The sequence below is a fragment of the Muntiacus reevesi genome, chromosome 1, assembly GCF_963930625.1.
Source record: "Muntiacus reevesi chromosome 1, mMunRee1.1, whole genome shotgun sequence".
Classification (NCBI taxonomy): domain Eukaryota; kingdom Metazoa; phylum Chordata; class Mammalia; order Artiodactyla; family Cervidae; genus Muntiacus; species Muntiacus reevesi.
In genome coordinates, this window is record NC_089249.1 from 192,750,965 (window position 1) to 192,764,251 (window position 13,287).

General features: G+C 38.8%; 1 protein-coding gene and 1 non-coding gene across 2 annotated transcripts; both read left to right on the forward strand.

Annotated features, from left to right (window-relative positions):
• Positions 1-2,707: 2,707 nt before the first annotated feature.
• TRNAC-ACA (transfer RNA cysteine (anticodon ACA)) lies at positions 2,708-2,780 on the forward strand. Its single transcript has one exon. It is a non-coding gene; the product is annotated as a tRNA-Cys (tRNA).
• Positions 2,781-6,167: 3,387 nt separating this feature from the next.
• On the forward strand, positions 6,168-7,160 carry LOC136156339 (olfactory receptor 7G2-like). The gene has a single exon (XM_065919027.1). The coding sequence runs from the start codon at positions 6,168-6,170 to the stop codon at positions 7,158-7,160; it is 993 nt and encodes a 330-aa protein (XP_065775099.1).
• Positions 7,161-13,287: the final 6,127 nt, after the last annotated feature.

Sequence of the window (13,287 nt, forward strand, 5' to 3'; positions counted from 1 at the left end):
AGGAAGAGGCTTAATTCACTCGTGGATTTGAACTCCCAGCAGAACTATGATGATCTGGGTCACCATCTGCTCAGGAAGAGTACTGGATATGTACAAGCCAGTGGATGTGTTAATTATCCATGCTCCATAATGGTCAATGCTTTAGAAGAGTGGTCCTTCTGCATGACCATCACAGTAGCAACATCAACATTTAGGAATATTTTTAGAAGGGCACATTAAAAAAGTATTCATTTATTTTTGACGGTGCTGGGTCTTCGATGATGTGTGTCGGTTTTCTCCGACACACTTTTCTGCAGTGAGCAGGGACTACTCTCTGGTTGCCCAGGCTTCTCGTTGCAGTGGCTTCTGTCGAGGCAGAGCACAGCCTCTGTGGCGCGCAGGCTTCAGTAGCTGCAGCACTTGGGCTCAATTCTTGTGGCTTCCAAGCTGTATATCACAGGCTAAGCAGTTGTAGTGCATGGGCTTCGTTGTTCCGCAGCATGTGGAATCTTCTTGGATCAGGGATCAAACCCGTGTCTCCTGCATCGTAGTCGATGAAACAGAGTAGATTTTTTTCTGAAATTCCTTTGCTTTCTCTATAATCCACCGAATGCTGGCAATTTGATCTCTGATATCTTAACTATGTTTATAAATATATTATTTGGCCAATATGCAAAATAGGTTTCCACACTTAAAATTGGAATCAGGCTTTCTGATTTTATAAAATAAACAGAGATGCCTTTGTATGTAACATTAATAAGGAATAGATTGGGAGTTGGGGATTGACATGCACATATTGCTATATTTAAAATATAACGCCTTTCCATGAAAAAATAAATAAATAAAATAAAATTCTGTGCCCCACCCCACAAACAATAGGAAGGAAGCCTGGAATTAATTAGAAAAGGAATGTTTATATGTGAAATGCAGGTGTATATGAATGGGTGGATAGAATACATGGCATACACTTGGTCTAAGAAGGTCAAGGATTATCCATCATGAAATTCTCTCTTGTACTGCTGTGGTCTTTAAGGATTTGCACAGCCCAGGGATCAGAATGGCATAAAAAATATTTGTCTAATGAGGAACACCGGTTATTGATCCCCAGGGGTATAGCTATGGTTAGCCGCCAGCCTGTGATATGAAACAGCCCTTGCCTTCCTAGGAAAGGCACACCTGAACCACCTTTCAGAGGTGATCCTTCTTGACCAGGAGTCCATGGTCTCACATGCTGTGTCTGCCCTTTCTGAGGACAGATCTGTCTCCAATATCCAAGTGTCATGTCAAGCATCATTACACACTGATGCCAGTCAGGTAAAGTCCCTTAGTTAATGATTTGGGGATTTTTTTTTTTTTTTTTTTTTTTTTTGTAGCAGGAAAAAATGTTTTACTAAAAATTTATCTAAGGGACACGATGAGGAGAGTTCAAGCATGTAATGATCAGAATGAAGTGTCCTATGAGATTCCAGACAACCTGTCTTTTTGCTGATAAGTTTGTACCAATGCTCACCCAGTTCTCAATCTGCTGGTCTTCTATTTCCTCTAAAAATGGAAGAACTCTTTATCCACTCTTTATTCTCCTAAGCAGAAATATGCCCTTTCTCAAACCTGATGCCTCAGAAAACTTTCTGACGTTTGCTTGAATACTGTGGTGGTTGTGGGGAAGAGATTTGGTCAGTTTTCCCTTTATTTCCCTTTCTGGTTCTTCAAATACCACTGCACAGAAGTTCGTTTGCCTTATTGCTGTACTTGGGCTGTGAAGACCCTGGGGTAAGTAGAGACATGCAGAGCCTTAGCTGGCTGTCCTCCTAGCACACCTCTATCTATAAAATTTACAAGAATTTAACACATGAACAGCAAAGATAGTATAATACCTTTTAAAAAATAAAACCATCCTTAAACTCATTTGAAAATTTAAAATGGTGACATTCTGTTCCCAACTTCAGATCTGTAAATATAATGTAAGAAAATAATACACATACAAAAGGCATCCAGTTTGTATCCCCCACAGATCTTATTCCCTCCTCCTGAGAGTCAAAATCATCTTGCACGTGATAGTGTTCCCCCTTGCATTGTTTTATATTGTGCGTGTGTTCACAAACATATGTAAGACAAGCGCATTAACCATAACACCCATCAGTTAGGAAGCAGAGAAGTAAAGGATGATGTAATAATATAGTGTTAAAATCTGCCTGCAGCATGGGAGGTTTGATCCCTGGCTGGGAAGATCCCCTGGAGGAGGGCGTGGCAACCCACTCCAGTAGTCTTGCTTGGAGAATCCCCATGGACAGAGCAGTCTGGTGGGCTACAGTCCATGGGGTTGCAAAGAGTCGGACACGACTGAGTGATGAAGCTCAACAGCATAGTGAGGTTTCCCAGGTGGCTCGGTGGTAAAGAATCTGCCTGCCAGTGTGGGAGACACAGAGACGTGGGCTCGACCCTTGGGTCAAGAAGATCCCCTGGAGGAGGAAATGGCAACCCACTCCAATATTCTTGCCTGAAAAATTCCATGGACACAGGAGCCTGATGGGCTACAGTCCATGGGGTTTCAAAGAGTTGGCCCCAACTGCATGACTGGGCACACACACAACAATATAGTGGAATACTCTCTGGTAATTAAAATTAATGAATAGGGATTAAAAATATAACAATAAAGAGGAGATAAATTACACAAGAACGCCAATTGTAAATGACGTATACCATGTGGTCCTAACTATATTAATGGACTTCCCTGATGGCTCAGATGGTAAAGCGTCTGCCTACAATGCGGGAGACCCGGGTTCAATCCCTGGGTCAGGGAGATCCCCTGGAGGAGGAAATGGCGACCCACTCCAGTACTCTTGCCTGGAAAATCCCATAGATGGAGGATCATGTTAGGCTACAGTCCATGGGGTTGCAAGGAGTCAGACACGACTGAGCGACGTCACTTCACTTTACTTCAACTACATAAAACTTCAAAATGCAGTACAATGCAATTGTCCTTGAAACAATAACTCTTCTTATAATAAAAATTGTTGAAGAATAATGTATATGTAATTCATTTAGTGGTTCTCTTGAGGAAGGAAAAGCATCAAGATTTGCCAACACATGCTGTGGGGACTCCATATACATCTGTGTTATTTATTGCAATAAAACACCTAGAATGAGGACTGTGATGTGTGTGAATTTGATACTTTTCACAAGATGGGAATGCTGCTTGCACTTATTTCTGTATTTCTTTGCTTGAATAATCCTCCAGGTTTATATTTGTTGTGGATTATTACTTATAAGTGTTCAATATATATTTTACATTTTCTAATGTTGTAGACCTTGTCATTCAAAAGATTTATCTTACCGTTTTCATAATTGGTACTGATGTGTGTATCTGGTTTATTTTATCATTTATTTCATTTTAATTTCTATCTATTTCATCATGTGTCCATGGCCAATGAACATGGATATCATCAAAGTTTCCTTCATATTTTTTCTATGTGATGATGATTTCTAACTGGAGTTTAAGCCCATAACACCTCCCTGAAATTTTCAGTTGCCATGGAGGAATATTCATTCCCCCTTTCTATTGTCTTCTTTCAATATGATCACTGCTTCCTTCTGAGGAGTGTAATGAGACAGGTGCCTTTGTTCATGAAGAAAATTTTAAAATAGGATAGGTGAGTACAAGGGTCTCATATGCTGAGTACTATGCTGATGTCTCTTTATTCATTTCTCATCATTTCAATATTCCATAATATTTTATAATAGCTCCCATTAAACAAATAAGGACTTTGAAGTTTCTTACACAGTTGAACAATTTTTGAATTCTGAAAGAAAAGTGCTGGTCCTGGATTAAGTGTTTGAGTCTAAATAATATACCAGCTAATAAGGACTGACCTAGCCACTTCTGTCTCCCCCAGCTGAGGAGGACTATTGCTTTATAGTCCTATAGGATGCCTGAATATATATGTTGTTGTTCAGTCACCCAGTCATATCCAACTCTTTGTGACCCCATGGAGTGCAGCACTCCAGGCTTCCCTGTCCTTCACTATCTCCTGGAATTTGCTCGTGCCCGTTGAGTCAGTGATGCTGTCTAACCATCTCATCCTCTGCCACCCTCTTCTCCTTTTGCCCTCAATCTTTCCCAGCATGAGGGTCTTTTCCAGCCAGTTGACTCCTTCAGATGGCCAAAGTATTGGAGCTTCAGCTTCAGCATGAGAACTTTCAATGAATATTCAGGGTTGATTTTCTTTAGGACTCACTGGTTTGATCTCCCTGCTGTCCAAGGGACTCTCAAGAGTCTTATCCAGGCCCACAGTTTGAAGGCATCAATTCTTTGGTGCTCAGCTATACAATTTTTATTTTGCCTGCACCGAGTCTTTGCTGCAGTGCAGGACTCTTTGCTGCTAGTTGTGGCATGTGGGCTTCTCCCTGTGGTACACAAGCTTTGCTTGTTGCAGCAGGAGGCTCTGGAGGAGGTCGGCTCAGGAGTTAGAGTGCACAGGCTTAGTTGCCGCATGGCATGATGTATCTTAGTTCCCAGACCAGGGATGGAACCCACGTCCCCTACATTACGAGGTGGATCACTAGGGAAGTCTCAATGCCTGAATATTTTTGAAGTGTCATATGTCTGTCTTATCTTGTAGTTTTCTGTCTTCTAAGGACCAAAACTTGTTGCTCTGCAGGCATGCTCAGGCTCTTCAGTCGTGTCTGACTCTTTGTGACTCCCATTCACTGAAGCCCACCAGGCTCCTCTGTCCATGGGAATTCCCAGGCAAGAATATTGGAGTGTTGCCATTTCCTCTTCCAAGGGATCTTCCCAATCCAGAGATAGAACCCGTGTCTCCTACAGCTCTTGTTTCAGCAGGCAGATTCTTAACCACTGAGCCAACTGGGAAGCCCACATTTTTGCTATTTTAATCTATTTTTTGAAGCTTATGAATTTAATTCTCTCTCATCTAGCTATTTTGTTTTAATGATATCTCACCCATCATCTTAGGGGAAGAAATTCCCCTAGGATGAAACAAAGAATGTGATATTTGTCCAGCTTCTCTTAGAATTAATTGCTAATGCGAATGATTTGCATATCATGAAGGAATTTACATGATATTTTCTTTTTTAAAGTGAAAATTGATATAATGAAATGTCAAATTCAAACATAATCAACATCTTTTCTAAAAGTATTCCATTTTGTTACTATTGTAAGTGAATCTTACTTTTGACCTTTATAAACTACCAAAAATAAAGAGCTGGTTTTATGAAAAGATCAAGTAAAAGATTGTTATGGGTGAGGATATATGTCATTTCTAGTCTTTGCTCAGGTGCAGAGCATATACTTGTATAGATGCCATGACCTGCTGCACAACACTTCATGGGGAGAGATGAACATATGTTGTAGGCAGGAGAAAAGATCTGGCGCATTTTCAAGATGAAAATATTAAACTGTTAAAGGAAAATTATAAAATCTGAGTGTTGGTTTTGGAATGCTAATTCTGTACTATCCAGAGTCAACTCAGTGGTGAGAGGATCTGAGCTCAGACTTAATATTTTCTATCCACTGTGTATTTCATGACCTTGATGTAACCTCACCTTACCTAAGTGTTCCCTGGATGAATAGAGATATATTATAACTCAGATATGATATATGTAACTTAGATCTGATAACTTATCTATAGTCTGATAAGCCTCTCAAGTTATTTTGAGGTATGTCAAGTTTGGGGCACCACACTCCACAAGACAGATTAAATAAATGCATTCTCATCTTTCTGCTTGTTTGAAGCAATGAATAATTCTGAAGGAAATGTCACATTTTATTCTTTATTTCAGTCTCAGCACTTGGCACAAGGTGTGAAAAAGTGCTGGTGATCAATAAAAATAAGAGCCAACAAAGTGTGAAATGTGATGATCGAGGAAAAAATTAGCAAAGGGAAATACTTAAATGCTCTCTTGGGTTTACAATATACATAGAAGTTTATGTCTTTATATTCAATATTTAAGCACAATTTTTTCAAACTTTATCATATATCAAATTCATCTGGTGGGTTTGTTGAGATTTGAATTTCTGGCCCTTGCCCCTAGAGTTTATCAGCAGTAAAGCTACAGTGATACCAAGAGTTTCCAGTTCTAATCAGTTCCCAAGGGCTGCTGCTGCTCACCTGGGGACCCTTCATTTTATTTTGCTTTCACTCTATTTTTCCTTCAGATTCATCAACAATATGGAAGCCAGAAATCAAACAGATGTTTCCAATTTTTATCTCCTGGGATTGACAGATGATCCAGAACTACAGCTCCACATCTTCTTCCTGTTCCTGTCCATGTACCTGATCAGTCTCCTGGGAAACCTGCTCATCATCCTGGCTGTCAGCTGTGACCCCCACCTCCACACCCCCATGTACTTCTTCCTCTCCAACCTGTCCTTTACTGACATCTGCATGAGCACAACCACGATCCCCAAAATGCTGGTCAACATCCAAGCACAAACTCAGAGCATCACATATTCAGGCTGCCTCACCCAGATGTGCTTCGTCATGGTTTTTGCCTTTCTGGAAAATTTTCTCCTTACTGTCATGGCTTATGACCGCTATGTGGCCATTTGTCACCCCTTAAGATACTCAATTATCATGAATCCGCAAAACTGTGGCCTGCTGATTATATTCTCACTGTTGCTAAGCATTCTGAATGCTCTGCTCCTCAGTCTAACAGCATTGCAGCTCTCTTTTTGCAAGGACCTGGAAATCCCTCACTTTTTCTGTGAACTTGCTCAGGTTGTCAAGCTAACATGTTCTAATACGCACATCAATGACCTTTTGTTATATTTGGTGGGTAGCATATTTGGTGTCGTTCCTCTCTCTGGGATCTTTTTCTCTTATACTCGAATTGTCTCCTCTGTTTTGAGAATGCCATCAGCGGGTGCAAAGCTGAAAGCTTTCTCCACCTGTGGATCTCATTTGTCAGTTGTTTCCTTATTCTATGGGACAGGTTTTGGAGTTTATATAAGTTCTATACTGACTGGCTCATCCAGGAAGACTGCAGTGGCTTCAGTTATGTACATTGTGGTTTCTCAGATGATGAACCCTTTTATCTACAGTCTGAGAAACAGGGACATGAAGGGAGCCTTGAGAAAACTCATCAGTGGGACACCTTCTTTTCTGTGGTTGTGCCCTCTACCTTGGACTTGTGTTTGTAGAATGAGGCAAAATAATAGTTAATAGATATATGTAGAATATTCCATTTGTAAGTGGCAGAATATACATTTTTGTGTGTGCATGGACATTCTGTAGCATAGATCATATGCGGATCATTGATATACAACAAAGGAGGCAAGAATATGCAATGGGTAATTGACTATATGTATATAAATGAATTATATATAAATAATATATAAGAGAAACCTCCTTCAAAAAAGGAGACCAAGGTTCAATCCCTGGGTCAGGAAGATCCCCTCGAGAAGGAAATGGCAACCCACTCCAGTATTCTTGCCTGGGAAATCCCATGAACAGAGGAGAATAGTGAGCTACAGTCCATGGGGTCACAAAGAGTCAGATACCACTGAGCGACTAACAATTTCACAATTTCATATATGTATCTGTATATATATATATATATATGTGTGTGTGTGTGTGTGTGTGTGTATATATATGTATATATATATGTATATATATATATATATATATATATATATATATATATATATATGCAATATTACTCAGCCATAGACAGGAATGAAATTTTGCCATTTGCTATAGCATGAATGGGCTGGGGGAGGGGATGGGTACTATGCTTAGTGAAATTAGTCACTGAGAGAAAGACAAATAAAGTATGCTTTCACTTACATGTGGAATCTAAAAAATAAAATGTTTTTTTAATATGTTGTTGGATTCTGTTTGCTAGAATTTTGTTAAGGATTTTTGCATCTATGTTCATCAGTGATATTGGCCTGTAGTTTTCTTTTTTTGTGGCATCTTTGTCTGGTTTTGGAATTAGGGTGATGGTGGCCTCATAGAATGAGTTTGGAAGCTTACCTTCTTCTGCAATTTTCTGGAAGAGTTTGAATAAGATAGGTGTTAGCTCTTCTCTAAATTTTTGGTAGAATTCAGCTGTGAAGCCATCTGGTCCTGGGCTTTTGTTTCCTGGAAGATTTTTGATTACAGTTTCGATTTCCTTGCTTGTGATGGTTCTGTTAAGATCTTCTATTTCTTCCTGGTTCAGTTTTGGAAAGTTATACTTTTCTAAGAATTTGTCCATTTCATCCAAGTTGTCCATTTTATTGGCATAGAGCTGCTGGTAGTAGTCTGTTATGATCCTTTGTATTTCAGTGTTGTCTGTTGTGATCTCACCCTTTTCATTTCTTATTTTGTTAATTTGGTTCTTCTCTCTTTGTTTCTTAATGATTCTTGCTAATGGTTTGTCAATTTTGTTTATTTTTTCAAAAAACCAGCTTTTAGCTTTGTTGATTTACACCATGACCAAGTGGGCTTTATCCCAGGAATGCAAGGATTCTTTAATATCCGCAAGTCAATCAATGCAATACACCACATTAACAAATTGAAAGATAAAAACCATATGATTATCTCAATAGATGCAGAGAAAGCCTTTGACAAAATTCAACACCCATTTATGATTAAAACTCTCCAGAAAGCAGGAATAGAGGGAACATACCTCAACATAATAAAAGCTATATATGACAAACCCAGAGCAAGCATCACCCTCAATGGTGAAAAATTGAAAGCATTTCCCCTGAAATCAGGAACAAGACAGGGGTGCCCACTCTCACCACTACTATTCAACATAGTCTTGGAAGTTTTGGCCACAGCAATCAGAGCAGAAAAAGAAGTAAAAGGAATCCAGATAGGAAAAGAAGAAGTGAAACTCTCGCTGTTTGCAGATGACATGATCCTCTACATAGCAAACCCTAAAGACTCTTCCAGAAAATTACTAGAGCTAATCAATGAATATAGTAAAGTTGCAGGATATAAAATTAATACACAGAAATCCCTTGCATTTCTATACACTAACAATGAGAAAACAGAAAGAGAAATTAAGGAAACAATACCATTCACCATTGCAACAAAAAGAATAAAATACTTAGCAGTATATCTACCTAAAGAAACAAAAGACCTGTACATAGAAAACTATAAAACACTGATGAAAGAAATCAAAGAGGACACAAACAGATGGAGAAACATACCGTGTTCATGGATTGGAAGAATCAATAGTGTCAAAATGGCTATTCTACCCAAAGCAATCTATAGATTCAATGCAATCCCTATCAAGCTACCAATAGTATTTTTCACAGAACTAGAACAAATAATTTCACAATTTGTATGGAAATACAGAAAACCACAAATAGCCAAAGTAATCTTGAGAAAGAAGAATGGAACTGGAGGAATCACTCTCCCTGACTTCAGACTCTACTACAAAGCCACAGTCATCAAGACAGTATGGTACTGGCACAAAGACAGAAATATAGATCAATGGAACAGAATAGAAAGCCCAGAGATAAATCCACGAACCTATGGGCACCTTATCTTTGACAAAGGAGGCAAGGATATACAATGGAAAAAAGACAACCTCTTTAACAAGTGGTGCTGGGAAAACTGGTCAACCACTTGTAAAAGAATGAAACTAGAACACTTTCTAACACCATACACAAAAATAAACTCAAAATGGATTAAAGATCTAAATGTAAGACCAGAAACTATAAAACTCCTAGAGGAGAACATAGGCAAAACTCTCTCTGACATAAATCTCAGCAGGATCCTCTATGACCCACCTCCCAGAATATTGGAAATAAAAGCAAAACTAAACAAATGGGACCTAATGAAACTTAAAAGCTTTTGCACTACAAAGGAAACTATAAGTAAGGTGAAAAGACAGCCCTCAGATTGGGAGAAAATAATAGCAAATGAAGAAACAGACAAAGGATTAATCTCAAAAATATACAAGCAACTCCTGAAGCTCAATTCCAGAAAAATAAATGACCCAATCAAAAAATGGGCCAAAGAACTAAACAGACATTTCTCCAAAGAAGACATACAGATGGCTAACAAACACACGAAAAGATGCTCAGCATCACTCATTATTAGAGAAATGCAAATCAAAACCACAATGAGATACCATTACACGCCAGTCAGGATGGCTGCTATCCAAAAGTCTACAAGCAATAAATGCTGGAGAGGGTGTGGAGAAAAGGGAACCCTCTTACACCGTTGGTGGGAATGCAAACTAGTACAGCCACTATGGAAAACAGTGTGGAGATTTCTTAAAAAACTGGAAAGAGAACTGCCATATGACCCAGCAATACCACTTCTGGGCATACACACCGAGGAAACCAGATCTGATAGAGACACGTGCACCCCAATGTTCATCGCAGCACTGTTTATAAAGCCAGGTCATGGAAGCAGCCTAGATGCCCATCCGCAGATGAATGGATAAGGAAGCTGTGGTACATATACACCATGGAATATTACTCAGCCGTTAAAAAGAATTCATTTGAATCAGTTCTAATGAGATGGATGAAACTGGAGCCCATCATACAGAGTGAAGTAAGCCAGAAGATAAAGAACATTACAGCATACTAACACATATATATGGAATTTAGAAAGATGGTAATGATAACCCTATATGCAAAACAGAAAAAGAGACACAGAAGTACAGAATAGACTTTTGAACTCTGTGCGAGAAGGTGAGGGTGGGATGTTTCAAAAGAACAGCATGTATATTATCTATGGTGAAACAGATCACTAGCCCAGGTGAGATGCATGAGACGAGTTCTCGGGCCTGGTTCACTGGGAGGACCCAGAGGAGTCGGGTGGAGAGGGAGATGGGAGGGGGGATCGGGATGGGGAATACGTATAACTCTATGGCTGACTCGTGTCAATGTATGTCAAAACCCACTGAAATGTTGTGAAGTAATTGGCCTCCAACTAATAAAATAAAATTAAAAAAAAAAAAAAGAAACAGATCCCCAGTCCAGGTTCGATGCATGAAACAGGGTGCTCCAGGCTGATGCACTGGGATGACCCAGAGGGATGGGATGGGGAGGGAGATGGGAAGGGGATTCAAGATGGGGAACACATGTAAACCCATGGCTTATTCATGTCAATGTATGGCAAAAACCACTACAGTATCATAAAGTAATTAGCCTCCAATTAAAATAAATGAATTAAAAAAAAAAAAAAAAGCAGAGACATTACTTGGCTAACAAAGGGCCATGTAGTGAAAGCTATGGCTTTTCCAGTACTCATTTATGGATGTGAGAGTTGGAATATGAAGAAAGCTGAGCGCCAAAGAAATGATGCTTTTGAATTGTGTGTTGGAGAAGACTCTTGAGAATCCCTTGGACTGCAAGGAGATCCAACCAGTCAATCTTAAAGGAAATCAGTCCTGAATATTCATTCGAAGGACTGATGCTGAAGCTGAAACTCGAATACTTTGGCCACCTGATGTGAAGAACTAATTCATCAGAAAAGACCCTGATGCTGGGAAATATTGAAGGCAGGACATGAAGGGGATGACAGAGGATGAGATGGTTGGATGGCATCACCGACTCGATGGACATGAGTTTGAATAATCTCTGGGAGTTGGTGATGGACAGGGAAGCCTGGCATGTTGCAGTCCATGGGGTCGCAAACAGTTGGACACAACTGAGTGACTGAATTGAACTGAACTCACAGTGGAATATTACTGAGCCATAAAAATAACAAAATAATATCATTTGCAGCATGTACCTAGAGATTGTCATACTGAGTGAAGTAAGTCAGCCAGAGAAAGACAGATATCATATGATATTGTATTTGTGGAATCTTAAAAAAGGGTACAAATGTATTGATTTATAAAACAGCAATAAAGTTACAGATGTAGAAAACAACTCATGGTTACTGGAGTGGGGGGGCAGGATAAATTGGAAGGTTGGGATTGAAAGGTACACACTCCTATATATAAAATAGATAACTAATAAGGACCTACTGTACAGTACAGGGAGCCCTATACTCTGTTATGGCCTATATGGGAAAATAATCTTAAAAAGAGTAAAAATACAGATATGTATAAAAGACTCACTTTGCAGTATACCTGAAACTAACACAACACTCTGCATCACTATAACCTAATAAAAATTTTTTAAAGTACACTTATAAAGCACTCTAATGTACTTTATCCTATTCAAATACAATACAAAAATTCTCTTAATTTATAGGGTAATCCTAAATACTTAAAACCTTAGTCACTGGACTATAAATTAAACTCAAATATTCATAGTCAGATACCATTTTTATATTCCAATTAACTTTTAGAATGTTTCTTCTTCCTTTGGGTCTTTAAAACATTTATTATTTATTCATCTGTGCCAGGTCTTAATTGTAGCACATGGTATCTCTGTTGCAGCATATGGGATCTATTTCCCTGACCAGGGATTGAACACAGTCCCCCTGCATTGGGAGTAGGAAGTCTTAGCCCCTGGACCATGAGGGAAGTCCCTTTATTTAGTTTTGACATCTATCTTCCTTGGAGTAAAATGCTCATTCCAGTGTGCAGATTGTCTGATCAATGTCTCTTAACTTGCACATCCAACACAAATATTTAGCATTGGTGGGCTTCACATTTTGATAATAACTAATTGTCATAAGTGCAAAATCATATGACATCACTGATCTTGAAGATAACATTAATATATGGTACACCAGTGATTCAGTAATAATAAGCACTGTGTACCTATTTTTTTGCAGGGTTTTTTCTATCAGTGTTATACACCCTTGGAGAAAGATCTGAGGCTGAGTTTGCTTTTTCTTGTTTTTGTTTGCAGTGGCCTAGGTAACACTCCTTAAATAAGTCTCTCATCCTAAACATATGTGAAGAGTTGATTTCTCATCAAGTCTAACTCTCATATGAACAATCAAGAAATTCCAGACCAAAGTCGGGTCTCAAACTCTAAGCTGGTCTTCTTATGCCAGCTTAAAAGCCTTTTCAAGTCATTCTTTCTTATCAAGTAACTGTGTTTCTCCTACATTGAACTCCCTGAAGGCAATGCAGGTCTTCATTTCTCCTGCCGGGTCAAAACAAGATGTAATATGGGAAAAATCAAAAGGAAAGAAAACCAAAGACTAATATCACAAACACTGGGGTGGTTTACTCATCTATAAAATGGGCATATTAGTTTCACAGGCCTAACCAGGTTACTGTAAAGTAGTAAGTTAAAATAAAGATAAAGTACTTCAACAATGGTTGTCAGTGTTAGTTCATCTTTTTAATTACCTTTTTAAAAAACTTTTTATTTTGTATTGGTGTATAGGTGATTAACAAAAAATGTGATAGTTTGAGGTAAACAGGAAAGGGACT